This window comes from Lonchura striata, chromosome Z, assembly GCF_046129695.1.
Source record: "Lonchura striata isolate bLonStr1 chromosome Z, bLonStr1.mat, whole genome shotgun sequence".
NCBI classification, from domain to species: Eukaryota; Metazoa; Chordata; class Aves; order Passeriformes; family Estrildidae; genus Lonchura; species Lonchura striata.
This window is the reverse complement of record NC_134642.1, coordinates 21024986-21050279: the sequence shown is the minus strand read 5'-3', so window position 1 is coordinate 21050279 and position 25294 is coordinate 21024986. Positions and strand designations below refer to the sequence as shown.

Genomic DNA, 25294 nt, shown 5'->3' with positions numbered 1-25294 from the left:
ACTCTTGCCCTTAGCTGATGGCAGTGCATTTTTCACAAGCTTGAGATGACAAAGGAGGGGATGCTCTCAAATGACAAAGCTATGAGAGCCACTTTTCTGCAAAAGAGCACTCAAAGAAGGTGGAGAGAACACAGCACCTTCTTTGTCACCCTCTGCATGTATTAGGCATACTATCCAATATTTCCTTGTGACGTAAGCCATAAGCCTCATGTAGAAAAATTAGACTATCATCCAAACTGGGCTTTGATGATAAAAGCGAGAAGTGCAAGTAGCTCTTCAGCAGAGGCAATGCTTCTCTTTATTCCTGAAAATAGGGCTAAATGTTCAACTAAATTATTTAATCAGAAGAAATCACAAAAAAAAAAAAAAAAAACAATATGCTTTTTCTGGGCTAAACTCGCTACTCACAAACCAGGACTCATGGTGAAGAAAGAAAAGCAGAGAGCTGTACCCAGGAGTGCACTTCTCTGCACATTTGAGAGACAACAGGGACTGAGCTGAGCTGGAAGCAGCATTTAGGCAGTTATGTGCTGAGCCAAAAGATGTCCCCATACACAAACACATCTGAGCATGGACAGCCCAGTTGCTCTGTGCTGTCTTGCAGATGAAAAATCACCATTATGTGATGCCACTTCTCATGGGAAAATGCACCTCTTTGTAAATGAATGGCAATGCATAGCACAGCTTAGGACAAAAAACTCCTGTTTTTCAGAAAATAGGTATTTCAGTGAATTTATCTGCTAGTAGACCAAAGGGGAATTTTAGTGAAAAAATAGTATTTTAATATTGGATTTAAAAGCTTGTGAGGTATTCTTTCCATTTAAAGTCATTATCACCTAATGATCACTGTTTCAAAATACACAATTTATTTTTCATGTCCCAGCTTTTATTTGAATGCTGCTGGACTACATCTGACACATCCATCTTCTTTAGCAAAAATAAACAAGTCAGTTTCTAAATGGATTTCCCACAAAATTAGCATCAGAGGATAGAGGAGGACAGGAGGAAACTTCCACTGTGATAGAGCTAGTCAGCTGTGAAAGGCCTAGAAGTTAGTTTTAGTAAAGTTCAAATTGTAAATAGCCCAGCTTACCTTCCTTCTTTGCACTCTCATTCATCCTTCTCTGACTCTCACTAATTTTTATTACAGCTTTAATAAAGGAAAGATCTTTATTGATGATCCAGTGCAGCACACAGTCTTCTGAGGTTCAGACACTGGTGCCATCCTCCATAAACAGTTCTAAAATTCAGTGCATAAAACACCTGGAATCAGACAGGGGAAATGTTGAAGAGTGAAGTGTGTAGAATACTAAAGTAAGGGAAGGAGAGAAGTCCCTTGCACAGAGGCAGAAAAGTCCAAGAGCATACTCTGTTTGTTACAGGAGGAGAGTTAGAGGATAGATGAGGGCAGATGGGTGGAAAGGAGGATATTGCTGAGAAAAGACTGGGGAGTGAGAGTATAATAAAATTGCAAGGCTAAAGGGAACCAGGATAAACAGTAATAACTTGTCTTGGCCTATTCTCTCTGCTCTTCTCAAAGTTACTGCAAAATCCCTCTGCTGCAAAACAAAGCTCAAGTGTGGTTCAGGGTACATCAGGGCTGGTCTGGAGGATTTATTACTAACACTTCCTAATCAGTTAAATCACACTCACAAGTATGTTGTTTTGGAGGCAAAGACTCAGTATGTGTATTGGCTAAATCAACAGTCGGGAGAGAAGGCTCTGAGCAGCAGGGGCTGGGGGTGGCTGGCTGGGCAGCTTTGCTCTAAACTCACATTCCTTTCTCTTCCACAGGCTGGAGCTACAGTGGTCTCGAATTGAAATGCCACAGACTGAATATGAGGTGTGTGAAAACACAGGAGTGGTGTCACTGAAAATCACCAGGGCAGGACACTTGGGGGAGTCTGCCTTTATAACCGTGAAGGTAAAGTCAAAACCCAACAACCTAACTTAATAAAAAGAAGTGCAGCCTTATTCTAGTCCTCAGATGTAAATATAATTCAATAATCATCAAAGAGGCCATGTGATTAAATCCATACTTAGTGGGACATTGTCCTTGCTACTACAAATGGCTGAAACACTTCTGACAAAATTTCTTGAGTTTTAAGTAGAAATGCTGATTAACCAAACCTGGAATGTTTTGGAGCAGTGTTTCAGTTTTGATTAAAAAACAGAGCAGTTTCCTCTGGCACTGTACTCAGAAGCTTGGTTTCCAGGATCTGACACCTTAAAATCCAGGTTTTAGGCAATCTGGGGCCTAGGGTCTTTTGTTTTGCCTTCTCAGGCTGGAGGAGCCCAGGCAGCATAGCTGCTTCAACTACACAGCCATGACAACCTTCTCCATGTCACCTCCTACTGCCCACAGCCGAGGAAAACTCCCTATATCTTCAATGACTGCCTCTGTCTTATGTCAAAAAAAAAAAAAAAAAAAAAAAGACTGAAAGATGCAGGCTATAATTTTGTAAAACTGGTTTTGTGCAACTTGCCTTCACAAATTTTATCTTTCATCATAAAATGGAAATCCCAGTGTTTTATCAGCTCCCCTTGCTAGAGGAATACCATTTTTTCCCCTCACAGATTCTCAGGATTATAGCCTTAATAAGAAACATAATTTTGATTTTCCTTCTACTGAAGTTAGTGGGAATTTTGCTAATGATGCCATCAGGGGCCATCTTGTCCTACCCTTCACATACTTGGGTGATTCTGCTCCAGCAGTCACTTGCAGAAACAGAGCAGTGAAATTTATTCCAGCTGGAACATATACACAGTGTGGAAACTGGCATCCTCTGGTGCCTTCTATGAAAATTCAGGGAGTTGCTGGAATCTCTATATTTACATATGTAGGGTTCACATCTATCCTAAAGAGTCTTTGGGAGTGACAGAAGACTCTGTGCAAAAAAGCTTCTTTCAAGATATCACAAAGGGTAAAATAGGAAAACATGGCCAAGTTGTTGCTGCTCTTCTGAGATGACAGAATGTGCTTTTCCAGGAGCCAGGTATGGCAGGGGCCCTAGGCATGGTGAACAGCAGTGTTACCTGGTGATGTCAAATAGCAATCTCAGAGGAGAATGATTAAAATTATAAGATAGGGATTTTTTTTTTTTTATGATGCATTTTTAAGCCATGAGCAAGAACAGAATGACAGTTGCACATAAGAAGGTTTATTCTTCAGGTCTTTATATTTTTTCCAGCCTGAGTATATGTATGGGTTGGCCTGTCTCTTTGAGACATGCAAAGTACCTTCAGCATGCAGCAGAACACAGTGGTTCAGTGAAATGGGTCACAGCATAGTATTTACTCTTTGCTTTCTTCTCAGGTCAATGAAATATCTGCTAGGCTGGGAAAGGACTTCACAGTGACTCCCTCTAAGCTTGTTCAGTTTGATCCAGGTATGAAATAATGCACTGAGTAACTCTAAAATGAATTCACTGATTTTAGAAGAGTAACCTCTTCTTTGGAGAGTGCAATTTATTACCTATCTGTAGCTAGAGAAGCTGAATAGAATTTAAGACTTGGGCTCCTTTTTTGGAAGTGCTGTGGGCTTCTTTAGTGAATTGGTATGCTTATTACTTAGCATGAGATTGCCTACAGTCTTTTACTTTGTTTAAAATATCAAAAGTACTGAAATGATGTCTCCAATCTCCCAACAACTAGACTGGATAGGACTCACCCTGAGCTGAGATGTGGGATGCTTTAAAGACTTCAGTCATTATAGGTAAAGCCCAGGACACAGGTCAAATTTAGAGAAAACTGAGAACAACTTAGGTTATTCAAGATGTCCAAGACCTTTTTACATTCACATACAATCCTGAAGTTACCCAGTAAAGACAAGGAAACAAGCAAAAACAATCGTAAGATTTGACTAAAAGGTTGCACTTCAATCTAACCTTGTTTTTGATCCATTTGCATGTATTTTAAATAACTGTTCCATCTTTAAAGTCGAACTTTTCAGATACAAATCCTGTGATAAATTTTCTCTTGAAAATCACAGTGGAAGTCCTAAATCTATGTATTAAAGTGCAATTCTGCACATCTACAGCAGCTTTTTGTTACAGTGTATGCACTTCAACTGAATCATCATTGCTTAGGAACAAATTCAAACTTAATGTTATTTGGAAGAACAGCAGGAGTCCAGTCAGTCAGTAGAGGCACAATAGCATACACAATCTACTCCACTCTAGCTGCAGACATGTTAATTAATCTATTTCTTTGACATCCAGATTGATTGAAATAGCACTTAAAGAGTAATTAAAATGTTTATTTCTGTTAGGAGTGTCAACCAAGATGTGGAATATAGCAATTACCTATGATGGATTAGAGGAAGATGATGAAGTCTTTGAAGTGGTTCTGAATTCCCCTGTGAATGCTGTTCTTGGCACACAGACAAAAGCTGTAGTGAAAATTTTGGACTCAAAAAGAGGTATTCTCTTTTAATTTTTGTGACTAAGAAGGTGGGACAATCTTGGCTGAGTAGCTACCTATTTTCAACCACAAGTTGTTCCTAACATTCACCATTAGACCAAACAGCCTAATTTATTTTTATAGAAAACAGGTTCGACAGTTGCAGGCCCTTTATTCTCTCACACAATCATATGCATCCTCTTAGGAAACACAGCATGAGAAAAGCAACCAGTACAAAATGAGAAAAGTGCCAGGAAAGAAACTACTTTTCATAACACCATGAGTTCAGTTCACATTTATTAAAGTGGGAAAAGTTTGTTTTAGATCCATTAGATTTTTTTCCAGTTATAATTTAGTTGTTACACACCCTCTAAAAGAGATTTACTTTCTTCTCAAAAAAGAAATGTAGCAAATTAACCCATCTCTTAGCAATATATTTTCCAATGCTTAAAAAACACAGTCCACAACTTCACAGCGAACAGTTTAGTCTTTGAAGACTGCAATATCATTATGTTTTTCAGTGATCAAATGTGGTGTGTCTAAAATCAGACCTAAAAGGAGGCACCTGTAGAAACAGAAACATAGGAAAACTGCAGAAAAATAGAAATAACTAGAAAAGCAGCTGCATCCTCTGAAGAGACCACTGAAGAGTTTTTTTTTTTCTTCTGGTGTTTAGTGAAACAGTATTTAGAATACCCATATTGCAATGAATGAGGCTTCATGGTACAAAAAGCCCCTTTAAAATTTCAGACTATTTTCTCCTAAGCATTCCTAGTGTAAATCAGGACTTAATTGATGCAGCAATTTCATTGGAACAAGAGTATCCTGGATTTCCAAGAAGAAGCTTCTCTAGGCATGATGGAAGTAGCATCAATGGTAGCTAAAGATACCTGTACATTAATGGCCAAAAACACCAACGCTTTAAAGCCCAGTATAAGAATGAAAGCAGAAATCTGCTTTCAGCAGATACTTTATTAAAATTCTGACCTGTGGGTAGACAGACGCATCACATATAAAATCTTACTTATACAGATAATAGTTGCTGTTATAGTCATATATAACCCCAGAAACGAGGGTGACTGAACAAACAGCAAATCAACTACTTCAAGTGAAAGAATCATTCAACTTTTAAGGACAAGCTGTTTATGTGCCCATGTCAACATGACCAGTTATTTGCTCATGCAGTTAGAGCTGACCATCTGCTATTTTTTATGCTTTCAGGTCAATGCAGATATTCCCGTTCTTCTGGCCAAAGCAAACATGACTTCTGGGGGAGAGGCATGCTGTTTCCAGTTTCCTTGGGCTCCTCATCACCTTCCAGGCCTGGCAATGTTTCCTTGGAAGGGATCCCACTGCCTCCTTCCAAAGGGATGAGAGAGCGTGGAGGGGATCTGTGGCAGGAGCACAGCTTGGCTAATCGGTCAAGGACCAGGCTGAGAGTAACTGGAAACGGCAGAATAGTAAGACGCTTCTGTAGTTCAGTGATGGACTGATTTGTGAATTTATTGTGATGTGATATCTTCATTTAACTGTCATTTTTGTAGCAATTCTATCTGACCACACAATAACTATAAACCACATGAGTTCGCTCTGTGTCAGACCTGGGGCTATTAAAAAAAAAAACCTGTAAGGAAAAACCAAAAACAAACCAAACATTTTGAGGATCCATGTATGCAAGAGACGAATAAAATCAAGACTTGGGGGAGGAAACAGGTATGGAGCAACTTCAGCAATTATGTAACTTCCAGTCTTATAAAAATTATGGGTAAGTTAGAAATTGGTGGAACCAGGCAGATGTGTAGAAGCTGTGTATCTGGTATTGAAGTTATAAAGCCAAAAATACTCTTAGCTAAAACAGGAAATAGTTATTTAAACCTTGCCCGCTGATTCTCCTGCTTAAGCTGTATTGATTTAGCTAGGTATTTAGGAACTCTCTGCTATTGTGACCTTAAAAGATTCCAGAATCTGTTTTTATGAACACTGAGCATTACACTTGAAATTTGTGCTTTTTAATGGTTCCTTTCATAAATGCTGTATTTCTATACTAAAAAAGAAAGAACTAAACCAAGACATGCTCTGCATGATGTACAACTTAGTAGTAAATGGTACATAGTAAAAATCTTCTTGTTTTTATAATATATGAATAAACCCATCTCATTCTGCTGTTCTACATTTTTCAGGTTCATCCTTCTTCTGTGTTTAGAAATGAAACAGATGTGGTTTTCAAAGTAAGAGTATTATGGGTATTGGTTGGACATTTCCATGATTTCTTTCTGATTCTGCTCTTTCCAGGCTTTATCACTCTTAATAATTAGTTATGTCTAATATTTTATTTTTCTATCTTCCTTTTTCTTTGGTGTAATTTCCCTTGATTTATGATAATTTGTATAATAATTAATTTTTTTTATTTTTAATTTTGTTTATTTAAGAGCTTCTTTTATGTACTAACTCTCTCTTTTCCTCTCCTGTTCCTGTGGGATACTGTAAAATGAAGTATCACGGGATGGTATCACTCAAAATAGAGGATGACACCTCCTCAGCTGAAACCAAAAAAAAGGCACAACCACAGATAAATGTAATCTCCACTAGGAAAACAGAAATCCCACTGGCTGATAAGGCAGAATTTGTAGCTGAACCAAGATCAAGACATAAGGTGTGAATCCTTTTTTTCCATGGGCATTTTCACCATCTGTTTTCAGTCGTGCGGTTTTCCAAAATGATTTAACAACTAGAAGAGTTTTCATGGCATCACATTTTAATATAAGACCTAATTAATCTGTTTCATTTCACTTGTTTTGTGCAATTATTTTCCTTCCAATGTTCAAATGACATTTTCTCTTTCCAGGACTTCTACCCTTTTCAAAAGGCTTGTACACTAGATTTAAAGGGTCTCTTGCATTACGAAGAAAGCACACAGAAGTTATTTCAGTGTGATGGGATATCATGGAAGTTCTGGAATTCCCAAAGCAAGGTAAAAATGTAACCATGTGCAGGTAGGTATCTATGTCAGAGCATGGAGTCTATGATTGGTGATACCCTAAAGCAGAGGACCTTCCTGCAACTGTTATTTACTTGGACAGGGCATAAACGTTATCCAGATTCAGGTTTGCTTTCAGCAGAAACAAAAGTTTCCCTGGAATATGATGAGGACTTGACTGCTGCAGTTTTCTTTCCTCTCTGTCATCCACAGGTGCTCCTGGACAAACTACATGAGCTCTAGTACTGTGGTGCTTGTGATGATGGGGGCATAACACAGGCAGTGAATGAAGTCTGTGGGAAAATAGGTGGAATTTAGTAAAATAAGCTTACTTAGGTATTCTGTAAACATACATTCCCCCCACCACGTAAAATGTCATGCTGAATTTTGTTAATATTTTCCCTGTACAGAGTACAGGAGACAGAAAAAGGTGTCCAAACTAATATAAAATCTTTAGAGGATTTTTGGAACTGAATCCTACTGTCACCATTAAAGCTACTAATTATAAACTGTAGGATTCTCTGTCAGCCATTTATTTAAATCTTTTAAGCAATGCTGTAGCTTTATTTTTGGACACCAAAGTTCATTCTTCATTTAATTCTGGATGCTAATGCACAGACTATCTGTGCATAGACAGAATTTTTTCTTCTTCCTCTTTTATTTTAGGAGGTAACTATGAAGAAATGTCCCTCTGGATGGACTTACCATGAGGGCAGCTGCTACTTCTTGGTAGCAAATCACAAGGTCACCTGGAACACTGCTGCTCGGGTTTGCAGAGAACAGTAAGAGACCATCATGCATTGTCTGTGCATGGCTGTTGCCCTGAGCTGAATGCTGCTTTTGAGACCAAATTTATTTGGATGAGCCCAGCTTTGGCTGTTCTGTACAGCTCCCCGCAAAGATTGCACAAATCCTGGGAATCAAGCACAGTATACAATAGAAATATTAGTCTCATAATGCTTCAGGTGGTGATGCTATCTTAATTACAGCATGAATTCCCAAAGCTGTACATCTGCAGTGATGATACTTTCCTAATGGGAGAGATAGTTTGGGAGAAGAGGAACTCAGAGTCACTAGAGACTCAGAATTTAATCCTCTCTTACCCACTTCCTTGGCAGTACTTCCTCTTGATATAGCAATGGTAAAATTTTACTAGCTCCTGTGTGCCTCACTGTATTTTTCTGAAGCTGCAGCTTTGAAGATTCTGTAACTATTTGAAAATTTTTACATTCAGTTTAACAATTTAGTGCATTTCTGACTTTTTAATAACAATAACAATAATAATAATAGTTGTATCAAAGTAGGAGATAAAAAAAATCTGCCAGTGTTATTTTCTGGATACTTGCTTTAAGATTTTGGCTTTAGGTATATCAGATTAGCACTGGCAAAAATGTTAGCCATGGTTATCATGAAGCTTGTCCAAGGATAGGCATGCTCTGTAACTTGTCTTGAATTGTGAGCACCAGGTTGAAAACCAATCTGAAAAATAGGAGAGGTTTAAATAAACCTCTCGATTACTCCAAACCTCTCCATTACTCCAAAGGAAAATTGAAACAGGGAAGAGTTGGAAATGATAGAATATATTCCATAAGTAGTGGAAGGACACGCTGAATGGTGAATCCTGGCCAAGCATGCAGAACAAGCATTGATTCATTCCACTCAGTTATGCCAGACTATGTTGTCTTGGTAACATGAAAAGAAAAGTCTTGATACTACTAACTCCCAGCTGATGGAAGATATTCTTTACTAAAATTTAAATGTCCTCTTGTGAGTTGACCCCAATTATTATATTATTACTTTGTTTACTTACAATTTTAGGTCCTGAATTTTTTTATTATCTACTTTTATTATGCTATTTTTTAACAAGCAAAGCTATAAATTATGAATATTTTTTTTTTTTCTGAAGGCTTCAACAGTGAATTGATCTCTTGGAACAATATGTCACTCTTCCAGGAGGTGTTTCCTATCTTCTAAAAGAGTGTGGTCCTTGTGACCCATATTCTTTGTAGGCAGTAGCTTCTTGATAGTGTGCAATGTAGATATTAAACTGAATAAAAGTAAATAGATGTAAACAACAGTAACTAAAGTACAGAGTTTAAAAAACTACACAGAAAATCAAGGCATATCACTGAATCCACAAGGAAATGAATCCTAGGGCTGTGCTAATTCAATTAATGTCATACTAGCATAGACTAACGAAGATTTATCCTGGTAAATGGAGTACTCCTGGCCTCCATCTGGAATTGATTTACAAAAGTACAGCTCCAGGAACATGCTAAAAGGTAGTACAAGAACATAACTTATTAAATTTTAGTTTTTGCTTTTCCCCACCCAGCTCCTCTGGCAATCATCACCACCACTAATTGTGTTTTTTTTCACTTATTAGTACTGACTCGATTGAAATTTAAATGTTTCCAACAGAGAAATAAAACTACCATGGAGGTCAGTCCTCAATTTTCAATAGTTAAAACAAACCAGATATTAAATGAAAATATGAGAATTGACTTTCAGTAAGTCAGCCAACTTCCATGAAAAAAAGAATAATTTTTTTTTACTACTACAAAAATGCCGTAATTTTAAGCTCCTATATAATTTGTCTTGCTAGATTTTTTCTATTATGCAGAACATGGAATCCCAAGCATTGTTGAAATTGATTCACTAACAGTCTCCTGCCCTACCCTTTTTGAGACAACCCTGCAATCTTGAGCTGATGGACTTGGGAACAGGCTATACAAAAAGTATACAGAAGTTGGCAGGCTGAAAAGTGTCTGGACAAGGGCCACAAAGTTGATCAAAGGACAGTAAAGCCTGCCATGTGAAGAAAGAAGGCATAGGTGAACCCTTATCACCGTATTTCGGTATTTAGAGGGTGGCTAAGAAGAGGATGGAGGCTCCCTTTTAACAAGGAGTCAATAGAAAAGATGAACAGCTACAGGAACAAGTTATTCCTGGGAAGATTCCAAGTATACACAAAGGAAAATTTTCACTGTGAGGTCACCCATTAGAAGACTCTCCCCAGAGAGATAGTAGATTCCTCAACATCAGACACTTTTAAGGTTTAGCTAGACAGAGTGCTAGCCCATCTTGTCTGGACTGTCCTTTTGCCAAGAAAGGTTGGAACCAGATGATCTTTGCAGTTCCTTCCAACATGATAGTCTGTGATTCTATTCCAACACAGTAATGCTATTGATATATTGTGTTCTGTTGTCTGGACATAACTGGGGATGTATGGGCTAATGCAGGCCTATTTGAGTTTCTGTTGACATACATTGTATCCATCTGTTACAGTTGGTATACCTTTTCTTTAGTTTACATATGCAGAGGCAGAAGCAGACAAAAATATGTGCTTGTCTTGATGTAAGTTCTATATATCAGTGTTAAACTGGGGATGGGGGGACAGGGAAATCTCAGTTAATTGCTGTGAAAATCTCACACTATTTCTAACCCTTCTCCAATTCATTGGAGAGAAAGGTGGTTTAAGAACTAATTTCTCTAGCTTTGTTTGTATGCATGAAGAGACTCTTGGCAACATGAAGAGAAGCATCTGGGGGATATTATGGCTGAGTGATCCCACAGCAGTCTGATTTAGAACCAATTTTGATGATTTATGCCACAGCTCTTGTTTTTCCAATAGGAGCACATCCTCCCCAAGGGTCAGTACAGCAGGGCTCACTTGTGTGTGAAATGGTTTCACTGCTGCCACTGAAGGGGTGGAAGAACTGCATTGATTGAACCCACAGTTATGTATTTTACCTTGTTAGTCATATTGTACCTTTATCTTTTTTGAAGTTGAACATTTAATCAAAGCTCAAATAGATTTGAGCTTTGATTAAATGATTTCAGGTCCTTTACTGCTAGCTGTGTAAGGCAGGACATGTTATTTTGTTTGATGGCACTATATCAGCTACATGTGGCCTCAGTCCTTGGGAAATACAGGCAGAACCACATCTAAAGCAGTAGATTATATCTTTCATGATGGTTCAGTGTTTCCTAGTGCAAAACAGGACAGCAGCCCTCTTCTAGTACTGGTTCTCTGAGTGACTGGTTTAACTCATATTATTGTGCGTGACTCCAGCAGAGGGATCCAGGTACCTAGAGTAACTTTAAAGACCTTGTGTATGCTGTCTGGCTTTCAACTACCAGTCTGGAAATGCAGGTCTCCTGCAAGCTCTGCATCATGTCTGCCACTCTCATCTGAATGTTCTGAATGATAAGAGGTGTTGTAAGCAACACTAGACACCTATTTTAAGGTATCAGGATAACTCCCTAGGTAACCAAATAAAAGACCGAGATAAGCACAGTCTTTCAGTCACCCTCCACACCCTTCAACATCAGGATAGGACATAGATTTACTACAGCAGTTCAAATAAAATGTTATGTTCCATGGAGACCTTCATACTTAATCAAGTGTGCTTTTGCTGATATAAAATTTACCAAAATGGTGCAAGACTCTTAAATGTATCAGAAAATTTAATAGAGAATCAGTAAAGTCTTTGTGCTAAATATTTCCATGCAATATTTCAAGGTCAATAGCTACCCAAAGTAGCTTAATTAAATTTCCTTAATTTGTACAACTGCTCCAAGATAAAGGGCACTCTTGAATCAATAACAAAAACTATAAAGCATGCAGGAACAATTTTTAATGGATGGTTTAGCTCAGGAAAAAATCATGTGTGTGGGTTTGTTGTGGCTTCTTTTGGTTGGCGTTTCTTTGTTTTTGGTTTTGTTTGGGTTCTTTCCCTAATAAGGCATTATTACCCCTTATCTTGACTAATTTACATTAGGAAGTGCTAGATGCACACTCCATAAAAAACATTATCTTGTAATTTCCGGTGTCTGATCCTATGCCTCAGGCATCAGTAAGTAACATCATGGAAGTGCTATGTTCTTTCAGTGCTATGTCCTTTCAGGATGGCTCTCATCTCCCTAAAATATATAACCCCTCTAAACAGGTATAACAATTAGAACAGTTGTTCTCTCTTCAGTAATATGGGTCTGAAGTTGTACTTAGAAAGCACTCCTATAGAGAAAATATTAGATTACATTATAATCATTGTAGTGCTTTCCTTTCACAGTGATGAAGTCTGTCCCTGGTACATGGATTGAAGTCTGAAACTGTTGTTGCTCAGACTACGGCTGTATGTCATAAAAGATAGAGCAGTTACTGACACATATTGATGCTTTTTGGTTTCACATCTTCAAGAATAATCAGAAGATATGCTCACCCAAAGTAAATTACTTAGTTCCTGGGTTTTGGCTGTCCTTAAGCAGAAGCCAGATAAAATGCTCTATTTTTGTTCTTGTTCACCTAATAGCGATACCACAGAGACCTCTTCTTGGGTCCATTTGGTCAGTGCAACCACAGTCACTGGGAGGCAGACTGGTTCAGTTGCTGAAGCAGTTAGCCTGGGAGGACACCATGAATTAACTATGCCTGTTTTCCTAGAGTCTGTCTGTAGAAGAAAATGGAGTATGAAAATTCCCAGCAGTGTTTGTCAGTGTAACAACTTTGTTCCTAGCTCACTGGAGATTCTGTGCCTGGCAGATTGGCCCGGAAGGGTGGAAGCCAGTCACCCTTGGGACATAAGGCCTGATGGGAGGCACAGCTGAAGCCCTGCTGACGCCTTCACTGGGTGCAGTTTTGGGGGCCCCTACCACACAATCAGGGTGCACAATCCTGACCCCTACCAGACAGTTCTGAGGCTGTTCTGCTGCACCTCTAGGTTAGGAGAGGGTACACAGGTGTCAGTATGACCCTTTCCATGCTGTTCTCTGGTGGCCTGGGAACTCAGAGTGCCCCATGGGCCTGCTGTTACTGCACAGTGCCCACCCCAGGGCAGCTGTGATTGCACAGGCAAGGGCTAACACCCAGCTGAGCTGCTGGCCTTGGAGATCCACCGCGCAGCATGGAGCAGAGGGCAACTCTGCTGCTTTGGCTGGCCTGCAATGGTAACAGAGAAGGACATGCAGCAGGAGTATCCCCCCTCAGAAACACAATGATTTTATTTCATATCCTGGCCCTGTGGGCCCAGATTTAAGGAATGGTCCAGATTTTGTGCAGTAGGGACTGTGCAGAATATTGTGGACTACTTTGAATTCTTCTCATGTAAATTCTTCCTGCTTCTCTATTTTGTGTGGCATCATATAGAATCCGTGGGAGTGGTACTCTTAGAAGACATACAGGACAATAATGGGAATGGAGCTCCATGCATGGATCTCTAACTAGGCAGCATGCTTAATGGTGGGCTTTCATTCTAATATCTGTTCATAGTCTCCAAAGTGAGCTCAAATCTGCCATTCCATTCTTCAGGCCTGGTTGCTGCCCCAGCTCTTAAAGAAGACAGTCATCATTTCATCTGGAGCAATAGTGATCTTCTGTCTCTGTTAGCTATCAAAAGTAACAAAATTAGTAAAATCCTTACAATACCATTTACTTATCCTGATATTAGAAACTGTTTTTTTCTCTCTTAAAATGTTTTTATGAACAGTGTTGTTTGCTCTGACCCTATCAACTGTCACCCAGGATATTCTGGGAGGCTGAAGGGGTTGGCATCACTTTTAGACTGAGTGGCAGTCAGAAATAGGGGACAAAAGAAATGTCAGAACCAGAGGTTCAGCATCAAAGGGATGGCAATACCAGGTGTGACATGTAAAAAGGTGATATATCAATGCAGACACAAAGATGGATAAATAAGAAAGTGGAGCCACTGATGTCTGACAGTTCCCAGCAAATTTGAAGAAAGACATCTGTCTCTTAATGCCTAAAGATTTATCCTGATCTCTAAATGATTTAAGAGTAGCCTGCTGGTGCTTGTATGTTTGATACTAGTTGGAAGACTTGTCAGTGGCAAAGCCACTCTGTGCTAGGGTTTGCAAACCCTTCTTTGGAGCTGGTATACTATAAGTACAAATGCAGAGCAGAGTTTATGCATTGACTTAATTCAGAAATAGTCTACTTAATACAAACCACAACTTCTCTCTAATCTGACCTAAATGCTTAGTCACTGCAGACAATCCTCTGAAGAATGTGTTGCTTTTCAGATTCCAAATTTCTTGTGATGAACTGGAATCCATGGGATACCTGCATTTACTTAGTAAAGGTTCATAGGAGAATGGAGAACCAGAATGTCTCAGCTGACACTGAAAATTGAAAAGGATGAAAATGCAAAAAATAAAGAGTTGGGATAGAGGGAGAGGAAGGAAATGGAGGAGGGGAATGATGTTAACAGCCTGAATGTTGATTTTAGAGGATATCTGTGTAACTGTGACAGGGGAGATTTAGATTAGATATTCACTCAGAGGGTGGTTGGGTACTGGAACTGTCTCCCCAGGGAAGTGACAGAATTCAAGAAGTGTTTGGACAGTACTCTAAGGTATATTTTGTGTTTCTTGAGGCTGTTCTGTGTATGGCAAATAGTTAGATTTTGATGATCTTTGTTGGTCTCTTCCTACTCAAGACATTATACGATTTTGTGATTCTGTGATTACTTCTCAGAACAATACCACCTAAACAAATTATTCAAAGCTTCAGTATTTTCAAAACATGATTTTAAAAAGATATCTCCTGCTCTACTGCCAAACAGATGAAGTTGTAGCCATCTTTAAGTGGCTTGGATTTCAGTGTAGGAAGTTTATTATTTTATGGAAAATAAGGTGTCAAAAATTGTGACAATGAGTATGTGGCACATAATTCCTGTGTACATTTCCTTCAGTTGCTAAGTTGATCGAATTTTTCTGTTAGAAAAACTAGACTAGGACTTTCCCTGGTAGTCCACAATTTTAAGACTTCTTCATGTAATTATTCCTTCATGCCAGTAAGTTGTGGTTTTCCTGTGACTCATTATTTATATGCTTTATACTAGAACCAACATCCGTTGTTGATAAGTTGATGGGAACTGTCTGTCACTCTGTGGAATGCTGATTACTTTGCCCTCTCTTGTTGAGCTTAGATACTTGGGGAGTCTAACAAGTGTGGCTAATGAACAACACATGCAGTGGCTGTGGGACTTCAGTGGGAAGATGCCCTTTTGGATAGGTAAGTATATTGGCTGCAAGCCCCCTCTGTAGATTGCAGTCCCTGTACACATTGAAAAGCAGAAACTGCTGCAGCAGTTCAAGCTCAGTCTTCAAACGCTGTATTGTCCTCAAATTTCTGCTGCTTTTATTATTTCAATGCAAGGCATAAACCAAAAGCCAAAATGTATCTGGCTACTTTTATAAGTTTTTATCAAAAAGATATGTTTATCATGATGTCTATTGCTGGAATGTTTTTGTCTTGAAACCTTTCTTCAAACAAGCTGATGAAAATAGTTCTTATGCAGCTCCTACAATTTTATCTCCTCTTTCTTTTGACTGTTCCTTTATTTATCCCTAATTTAGCTTTTTCTTTTAACTTACATAATTATTTGGGTTACTCCTAATTTAATGGCATCATCTAGAAATCTTTTTAATTATTTAGATGATAAGCTAAAGAACATTTTATAATATAATTTAAGATTTAGCTATTTCTTATTAGGCACTTTACATTTAATCAGAAATGGAAAGAATTTGGATGGGTCTTCTTAGTACCTCCTTTCTGTGAATGACTGCCTTAGCTCTAACACTAGTGCTACTGCTTTTTTCTAACCCCTCTTGTTTCTGCTATACTGTCCTCAGTGTTCTTTTTCTCTGATTCTGAACTGCAATTATCAGCTCTTAGGAATTTGCTGAGATGGACCTACTAGGTATACTAAATTAACTTCAAAAAATAGTTAGTTTTGGATCATGTTTAATGCTATCATAATTCTGTTAACTTAAAAGAAATAAATTTGTTTGACAAAGACCACAAGATTGTTATGCCAATTTTCTTATTTTGGTCTCTCCTAAGAAGAAAAGTCATGTCTGAAATTATGCCATGCCCATTGGTCTTAGTAACTCAGAGGCTAGGGGAATAAGATATGTTTTATATTGTACTAATTAACACAAACTAATTTTACAACTGTTAATTTAAAGAGTATAAATCAAGTCCACAAAGATCTGCAGAATTTTATATTCAGAAGAAATCCGAAGGCATGTGATGCTGTCCAGACTCCTTGCTATTTCAAGTATCAAAAAAAAAACCTATGAGGGGATAGATATGTAATAGATGAAAGGAGAAAAAAACATTTTAGATATGCAGTATTGCAGAAAAGTGTACTTTCCTTTAATCATATGGCACTAATTGTGATTCAAGTGGACTAATTAAATCCTAAATTGTGTTTTGCTTATGTTCTATCAGATGTTTTATTTTTCTCTCAGCATGTAACTGTATGCATTTTTTCATGAAGAACAATTTACAGAACAGCATGACTCTCTTGGCATCTGGCTCCAGTCACAATAAACATCACTGACTTGGTCTTACTGATTTCATACAGGTTTGAATGACCAAGTCAATTCTGGACATTGGGAGTGGAATGGAGGAGAACCTGTAACCTACATAAACTGGAGAAGAGGCTCTTACCATTTTCCAGTGAGAGGAAGAAATTGTGTATTTGTGCAGAAGCGAGGAAAATGGCAAGCAACTGACTGCAAGAAGGTCAAACCTAACAGCTATATATGTTCCAGAAAGTTGTAATGGATGGAGGATACCTCTGAAAGCATAAGGACATTCATGCTATTTCATTTTGTTAGCTGTGTTAGAAAACAGTTCAAATTATCAGGAAGGTTTATTTTATATGCTGCCATGCATATAATGCAGATGCAGAGGCCATGCAGATGCACTGGACTCTAACCAAGGTATGGAGATCAGCTGCAAAAAACTAAGCCCAGGTTAAGGTTTTGAAATCTCTGCAAAGAGTTTGATCTGTCCCTTACTCATATATATTTTTATACCAAAGAGCCGGGTCCCAAGGCTTTCATCACACTTCTATGTAAAAGTACTTTTTCCTAAAGGAAGGGTTGTGAACTGCAGGTTTACTCTGCAGTGACAAAAAGAGGAATGCTGCTGGAGTTGGAAATGAGGGTAGATGTTGTCTAAAACCAGATCTTTCGGGTGATGTAAGTGATGTCCTGTAAACACTGGAGTTTCTTTGGTGGATGCCCTAGTACATCTTACAGAAGAACCAATGGTTGGACATTGCCTGGTGACAGAGTACGAACAGGAGCAACGCCTTGTATTTCTTCTACCTCCCGAGGCTAGCTTCAGAACCTAATGGATCAGACCACACAGAGTTGCATCTGTTTCACATTCCTAAGCAAAATTTTTCCTTTTTTTTTTTTTTTTTTTTCCAGAACTGCAGGATGGTGCTGTAATTTTTAGTGTAATTAAATAATGGGACATCTCTAAATCAAATGTTATAGCAAATTATGATTTATTTAAAAAAATGTATACTTAATCCTAGGATATTATCTGGGGATATTCACTGAACATCAATAGGATTTATATGTGTGTATAAACCAATGTAATCGTGGGACATATTTTGTAGTAAAGCAGCTAGGGCTTTTGAAAAGTATTAATCTAAGTCCTTATTAGGGATTTGAGGCTTTTAAAAATAATTTTTAAAAATCCAGATTTATTTCCAAGAAAGGCTTAAAACTCAGCAATTAATAGGAAAAAAACAGCTGGCCAGAACTTATTATTTTAGAAAAATACAGTTGCACTATAAGCATTTTGTAACATTATAGTAGATTTATATTTGACCTGTCAAAAGCTTGATTTTGGACATTTTTACTGCCAGTCTTAAAATAAAATAAAAAAACCAAAATCTAATTAATAAAGAAAACAAACAAACAAACAAACCAACCAACCAAAAAAAGAAAGAACAACAACAAAAAAAATAAAAACCCAAACAAAACAAAACACCAAAACAAAAAACCCCAAACAAAATGAAATGAGGATCCAAGCACAGGCTTCCTTTCTAGACAAAAAAAAATTAAAGTTGCTCTCAACAGGAGCCAGTGTGTGACAGTTGGTTTGGAAGTGAGTAGGGTGAATTTGCCCTGTACCTATGATCTCTCATCCTTCCCATCTGCCTGCCTGCTGCCAGCAGTTGATCCCCTGCCTTGCTCGTCTGTTCAGCCAGTCTCTGGATCAATTTTGCAACAGAGCTGCAAAACCTCCTTCTCAGGTTCGTCATAGCAATTTCTCAGTCCTGCAAGGGAAAGACAGAGCAGAAACACCTCTCCTCTCTGAGCTGAAGAATACTATTTCAGGGGTTATATCTTCCTCCTCTTTGCCTTTGTCACGCATGGGTTACTCATCCTTCCTCCTTGCCTGTGACAAGTTATATCAACATGTGAGCAGCTGAACAGTCCTTGTATATAGGAAAGAACCTCCCTGAAAGGATGGCTGCCAAATAAATATGAGTGCTTTGCAGAATTGGAGAAAAAACATATCAGGGACAGAACCTCCTCACCTTTTTTCTTGCTATCAACAGATGAAGACAACATATTTACAGGATTTCTCTCAGGTTTTTTTGTTAGACAGAAACTCCTTTGTTTAAGGAATTTTCTAGGTCAACATAGATATGCTACTTGTCTCCAAACCAAGTACTCCTGAATGTCTGGTTTTTGACCTGATTTTATTCCTGAAGGTTTTCATTACAGGGAAAAAAAAAAAAAAAAAAAAAAAAATATCTAAAAAAGCACTCTCAGTATCTTTTAGTGATGTATTCTAGAATTCCATGGAATATTGACTGAGACATAAACTATTATTTCTTTAGGGCCTTTTTAAAATAAAAGATGTAGAATTTATTGGTGCTAATTTGATAAAGCCAACTGAGATTACACAAATACCTCTCCCAATTATTTAATAAATTAATAATATCAACAGAGTGGGGATTTTGACAAAGGTGCTTGTTACTTGATCAATAACTAATAAATGACTCATGTCATCGGACACAACAGTGACCTCAGGTTTGCTTTTGTGAGAGTAGAGGAAATTTTCCCTTTTTTGTACTTAATTTGAACTACTTTAAAGTGATTCCAGCATATGAAGATTTTTAGTTGTGCAAACTGCATGAGTTTATTGGCTTAGTTATATCTATCACAATACATTAATGAAACTAAAATTCTTATATTGCAAAGCAAGTATATTTCTGCCCTGAAAGGCTGCTGAATTTTTTTCCAATATAGTTAACTGTTCCAAACATTAAATAAATTTTATTTCCTGCCCTTAAATAGGTATTTTTTCACAGATCTTTACATCTTCTATTTTTATTATTAGATACTGTTTCAAAGAACAGAACAAATCAGAGAAAACACAAATAACTATGGCTTCTGAGAAGTTTAGTAATGGATGGGCCTACAGCTCCTAATGAGGAGCTTTGGGGATTTTTTTAGCTTCAGCATTTTTTAATTAGGCTCTGAGTAAACTCCAGGAAAAATGAGTATTTAGGGGATGAGCAGCATGAAGAATATTTCAAAAGGCTGAAAGTAAGAAAAAGGAGCATGTAAAATCTGGTGTTCACATATGGATGCCACACTTTCTGGATAACAAAGGATATACTATACTAAAACTATCCATAAATCCATACGCAAGAGCAATAGAACCAAGATGCTAAGTGAAAATAACTTAGCTGTTACCTTAGATTTCTATACAGTAGAGGGCTGTGTGAGCACTGTGTGTGCTTGTCACTTTTAACCACATTCACTCCCTGAAAAATATATTTTAAATATGTCAGTATTTCAAACAAATTTGACAGGGAAGTAGTTAACTCAAAGCCAATGATTGTGAAAAAAAATGGATAGGCATCAGGTCACAGGAGCACTTATTCTAAACCAAAGTATTATAAAACACTTGATTTTTTTACTAACTTTATATATATCAAGTATTTAGTGTGAAAAATATCGGAAAAGTTTGCCAGATCTTCTTCCTACATATGGATACTTTACTGAATGTCTTCAAGTCTTTATTCACTCAAATTATAAAAATAACCTGGAGAGAGTTATACATAAGATTCAGTGATTCTGCATTATTTACATAACAGTACTGGTGCTATGGTAATTCTTCTATTTTATATATTGTCATGTTTAACTATGTAATGTGTGTTAATAAAAACCCCAAAATATACATTGGTGAATTTCTTAATTTCAAAATTGCACAAAAACTTATTTTCTAGTGATAATAGCTTTAGTTATCAATATAAATAATATACATAATATAAATTTATATTGATCATTTATAATATTATAAATGTATACTTATATAGTTATATAAAATTATATTTTATATAAGATATATTAATATTACATTATTTATATTTATTTATAGTTATTCATATATTTATATAATGATATATAAATATATATAGATAATTTATAGTTATAATATACCTGCTGTTTACTCTAATCAGCTTCTGAATTCAGTGTTTTCTTCTGTTTGGGCCTATTCTTGAGGAATACTATAAGGACATTTGTACCATGAGTTGACTACCCATAAATAAGAAAATGCTGTTTGTTTTGAGACATAAATCTAAGAAAATATATAGGTCTGCAAGCAGATATACAAGAAGAAGACTGCCAGTCTATAAAAATTAGTTTTAATATTACTCTTGATTTAAAGAAGGATGTGAAAAAAGTCCTTATCCCTCAGAAACTTCAGCCTCCTTCAGAGGAAATTCCCCCCCCTGCTACCCTATGCTGACTACAGTATGGATAACTCTGCTACTCTGTGTTACTTAAACACTGTTCTCAGTATCAGTACACTTAAATGATTTGAAAACATTAGGCTCTTGTTTTCAAGGCTTTTTAATGTTGGGGGTTTTTTTTGGCATTGAGGTAATGTACTGTTTTCAATTAGAAGTAGTCCTATTCACCAGGATCCCATAGCTTAGAGGTATAGAAGACAAAGGAGTACAGGAGAGCTGATCAGTATTCAGCATTCCTCCCAGCTCAAGACAAATGTATCCCCATGAGCAAGAAATCAAACAACAGTAGCAGAAGACCTACTGGGATGAGCAGAGAGCTTCTAGCCAATCTCAAGCAGGAGAAATTTATAGAACATGGAAATAGAGAGAGGCTGTATGGGTGGCCTATAGGAATATAGTGGGCATCCTGGAGACAGAAGATAGAGAGAAGGTAGAGTAACTGAATTCCTTCTTGGCCTCAGACTTCACTGCTGAGGCCATTCTTCAGTAATCCCAGACCCTGGAGGCATGAGAGGAAGACTGGTGAAAAGAAGACTTGCCCTTGGCCATTGAGGGTTTGGTTAGAGGTCAGCTAGGCAGACAAAACCAGAAATCCATGGGCCCGAGTGGGATGCACACACAGATGCTGAGGGAACTGGCAGATGTTGTTGCTAAACCCACTGTACATCTTCTTTGAAAAATGATGGAAGAGAGGTGCCTGATGACTCGAGGAAAGCCAGTGGCACTCCCATCTTCAAAAATGCCAACAAAGAGGATCTGGGAAGCTACTGGCCAGTCAGCTCCACCTCCATCCCTGGAAAGGTATTGGCACAGATCACTCTGGAGGCTGTGACCAAGCACATAAAAGAAGAGAAGGTCATCAGGAGTAGTCAGGGTGGACTCACCAAAGGCAAATCATGTTTGACCAATCTGATGGCCTTCTGTGATGGCATGGCAGGATGGGTTGTTGAGGTGAGAACAGTGGATGTTGTCTACCTGAGCTTCAGCAAGACTTTTGACAGTCTCCCATAAAATCCTCATAGATAAGCTCAGGAAATGAGGATTAGAGGAATGGACAGCGAGATGGACCAAGAACTGGCTGAAGGCAGAGCTCAAGGAGTCATGATCAGGGCAGCAGTGTCCAGCAGGAGGCCTGCAGTCGGTGGTATTCCCAAGGGATCAATATTAGGACCAATCTTACTGAACTTACTTGTCAGTGACCTGGAGGAAGGGATCAAATGTACACTCAGCAGGTTTGCTGGTGACACCAAACTGGGGGCAGTGGCTGATCCACCTGAAAGCTCTGCTGCCGTTCAGTGGGACCTTGATCAGCTGGAGGGTTGGGCAGAGAGAAACCTGATGAGGCTCAACAAGGGCAAGTGCCAGGTCTTGCACCTGGGCAGGAACAGCCCCAAGTGCCAGCACAGGCTGGGGCTGACCTCCTGCAGAGCAGCTCTGTGGAAAAGGACCTGGGACTCCTGGTGGATCACAAGCTGTCCGTGAGCCATCAGTGCCCCCACGGCCAGGAGGACCAATGTCATCCTGGAGTGCCCTGGGAAGAGTGTGGCCAGCAGGTCGAGGGAGGTGATCCTCCCCCTCTACTGAGCCCTGGTGAGGCCACAGCTGGAGTGCTGTGTCCAGTTCTGGGCTCCCCAGCACAAGAGAGACAAGGAGCTACTGGAGAGGGTCCAGTGGAGAGCCACGAGGATGATCAGGGGTCTGGAGCTTCTCTCTCATGGGGATCTCATCAATAGATAGAAATATCTCAAAGATGGGTGTCAGGAGGATGGTGCCAGACTCTTTTCAGTGGTGCCCAGCAACTGGTTTTAGTACAGTGACCATAAACTAAAGCACAAGACATTCTACCTCAACATGAGGCAGAACTTATTTACACTGAGGGTGGCAGAGCATTGAAACAGCTGCCTGTGGAGGCTGTGGGGTCACCCTCTTTGGAGACACTCAAAATCCACTTGGATGCATTCTTGTGTCACCTGCTCTAGGTGACCCTGCTTTGGCAAGGGGCTTGGACTGGATGATCTTCAGCGGTCCTTTTCAACCCTAATGACTGAAAGGGTGATTCTGTGATTAAGAATCTGGTATCTTAAGTATTGCATATAAGCAGAGTGAGCAAAACAATATAATTTTATGCATATAGAAGAAATTTTATGGTAAGTTTATATCTATTTTTATTTTAACTGAAGAAATCTTGTGTGCATCTTCTTTGGATTTTATTGCAAAAATATTGTTGGTGGTGTCAAATTCTTCAGTGAATAATCTGTCTCTCTCAAATTATTCACAACAATCTAGGAAGATGCAGCTTCCTGAAGTCTTTGCTCAGACTCCTTTTTCCCTGTCCCATGGGTTTTCCCAGTGTCTTTCTCCCTGTCCCATGCTTTAGCAATCTGCTGCTATCAATTACATCCCAAGAGAACTCCTCAGGCTGGGTCTGAAATTGGATACACTGTCAATTAGGCAGTACATATGTGCCAGTATCATTCAGAGACAGAACCACTCATTGTGTCCTGTGTATGTACCAGCAGCCAGGAGAATGTGGTCCAATACATGTGAAAGGACGCTCATCCTAGCTCCCCTGAAGACATAAAAAAGAATTCTAAAGTGTGAGCACCTTCATTTTGGCTGCCGTATAAAACTTAATGCTGTTCTTAGTTCTGTTGCCAGAACACAGAAAAGAAACAGAAATGTTAAGAGGAAAAAAATGCATGGAGAAACAAACAGTGCAACAGAGGTCTTGAAACATAGGGCAGTTAATGATGAAGAGTAACTATAGTCGGAGGTACAAAACTAAACAAACCTATTGCCTATTCTTGCATTTCATACCTTGTTAAGAGACCCTTGGTTTCACAATTAGAAATTTCCCATGAGGCCTGTATGTGATCTGCTTCCCTGAAACTCAGTAAAACAAAGACCACAGATGGCCTTCTTTGATAAGTACAATTATTGGAGAATAAACTGCATAGTGATAATTCATTAGTTCTGAGGTCTTCATATGGGGTCTGTGAAAGATATGTCTGGATACAAGTTTGTCTACATTGGACGTGTTTTGAAAATTACAAGATATTGAATTGGATGTATATATAAAATCCATTTAAATGATTTGATCATCAATCATGGTATGATGAGTCTATTTAGCTCAACAGACAGAAAGTAATTCAAGCACTGCCCAAGAATTATTTTTAGGCATCAACTGGCAGCATAGATAATGTCCATTAATGACTGAATAAACTCCAGCTTTGAAACAAATGAATACCATTTTGCATTTGCATAGCACTCATCATCTATAGACCTGACAGTTTTAAAAGGATGGGCAGACATTCACAGTGATTATTTCTAGTGAAAACATAATGTCCTGAATAAACTGCTTCTATGAAGGCAAACTAAAGCCTGCTTGGAAGACACTGCTGCATATAGTTTTCAGATTTAATAACTAGAAAAACAGTGAAAACATGTTATGCTTATATGAAAGGGTGATCAGGCAGGAAAACAAGTTTTTAGAAAAGAAACAACATTGAGTTTTTTTGTAGAAAGCTGAGATTAGGTCTATTTAGAACATAATGATTATGTGCCCAGTCCAATGCCTGTAGTCAATTATTAGTCTATGCAGTCAATGTCACCACAAAGAGACTTGCAAATGCCTAGTTTTAACTTTAACTATCTTGTTGTCTGAGCTGAGATGGCTTCCTGTTATGCATGTAGGCTCTTGCCTAAGCAGAGAGGCTAAGGAGAGACCTGCTATGGTTATATAGGCAGCCACCTTCAAAACAGATTGTGGTAGTGTTTAGATACTGAACAAACCATGCCCAGATGTACAATGTCCCATATTTTACCCGCTTTGCCTCTTGGAAAGCAGCCATAGCATATTATTATAGGCATGAAGGAACAGTGCTAGACTTTCTTAGCAGAACCAGGCACACTGCTTTTTGATCTCATCAGATCTTCGGAAACACCATCCTAACCCCAGGAATTAGAACTGGCTTGACCTAGAAGTGAAGAGAGCTCTTTTATCAGCCTTTGGGTTGCAGAGCAGCTTGCAAAGTGACTTGCTGACACCACTTTGCTTCAGTCTTCTGAAGTCTTCTACTCTTCTGTAAATTGTGCATTTACATCTGAAAGTCTCAAAGGCCTCTCTTCTTGCTGTATGTTACAGGACAGAACATATGTTCTGTATGTACCAGAAGTGGATTCTGATCTCAAAGAGGTTTTTTTCATTGCCAGTGCACTACAATGTAACATTAGCAGCAAAACATCTCTACATATATATCAATAAGATGATTTTTATACATTCCTTGATAACAGTTACTCTGCAGGAATAACC

The 25294-nt window shown here is 38.4% G+C and overlaps 1 protein-coding gene across 1 annotated transcript in view; it reads left to right on the top strand.

Moving 5' to 3' along the window:
• FREM1 (FRAS1 related extracellular matrix 1) overlaps positions 1-18391 on the top strand; it is a 62499-nt gene extending 44108 nt beyond the window's left edge. Inside the window, exons 28-37 of the mRNA XM_031507351.2 lie at positions 1795-1924; positions 3317-3389; positions 4271-4420; positions 5623-5861; positions 6582-6629; positions 6896-7054; positions 7247-7372; positions 8045-8160; positions 15328-15413; positions 16771-18391. Of these exons, the coding sequence (XP_031363211.2) occupies positions 1795-1924; positions 3317-3389; positions 4271-4420; positions 5623-5861; positions 6582-6629; positions 6896-7054; positions 7247-7372; positions 8045-8160; positions 15328-15413; positions 16771-16970 (1327 nt within the window). The 3' untranslated portion in view covers positions 16971-18391. The remainder of the gene's footprint in view (positions 1-1794; positions 1925-3316; positions 3390-4270; positions 4421-5622; positions 5862-6581; positions 6630-6895; positions 7055-7246; positions 7373-8044; positions 8161-15327; positions 15414-16770) is intronic.
• The last annotated feature ends 6903 nt before the right edge of the window (positions 18392-25294 follow it).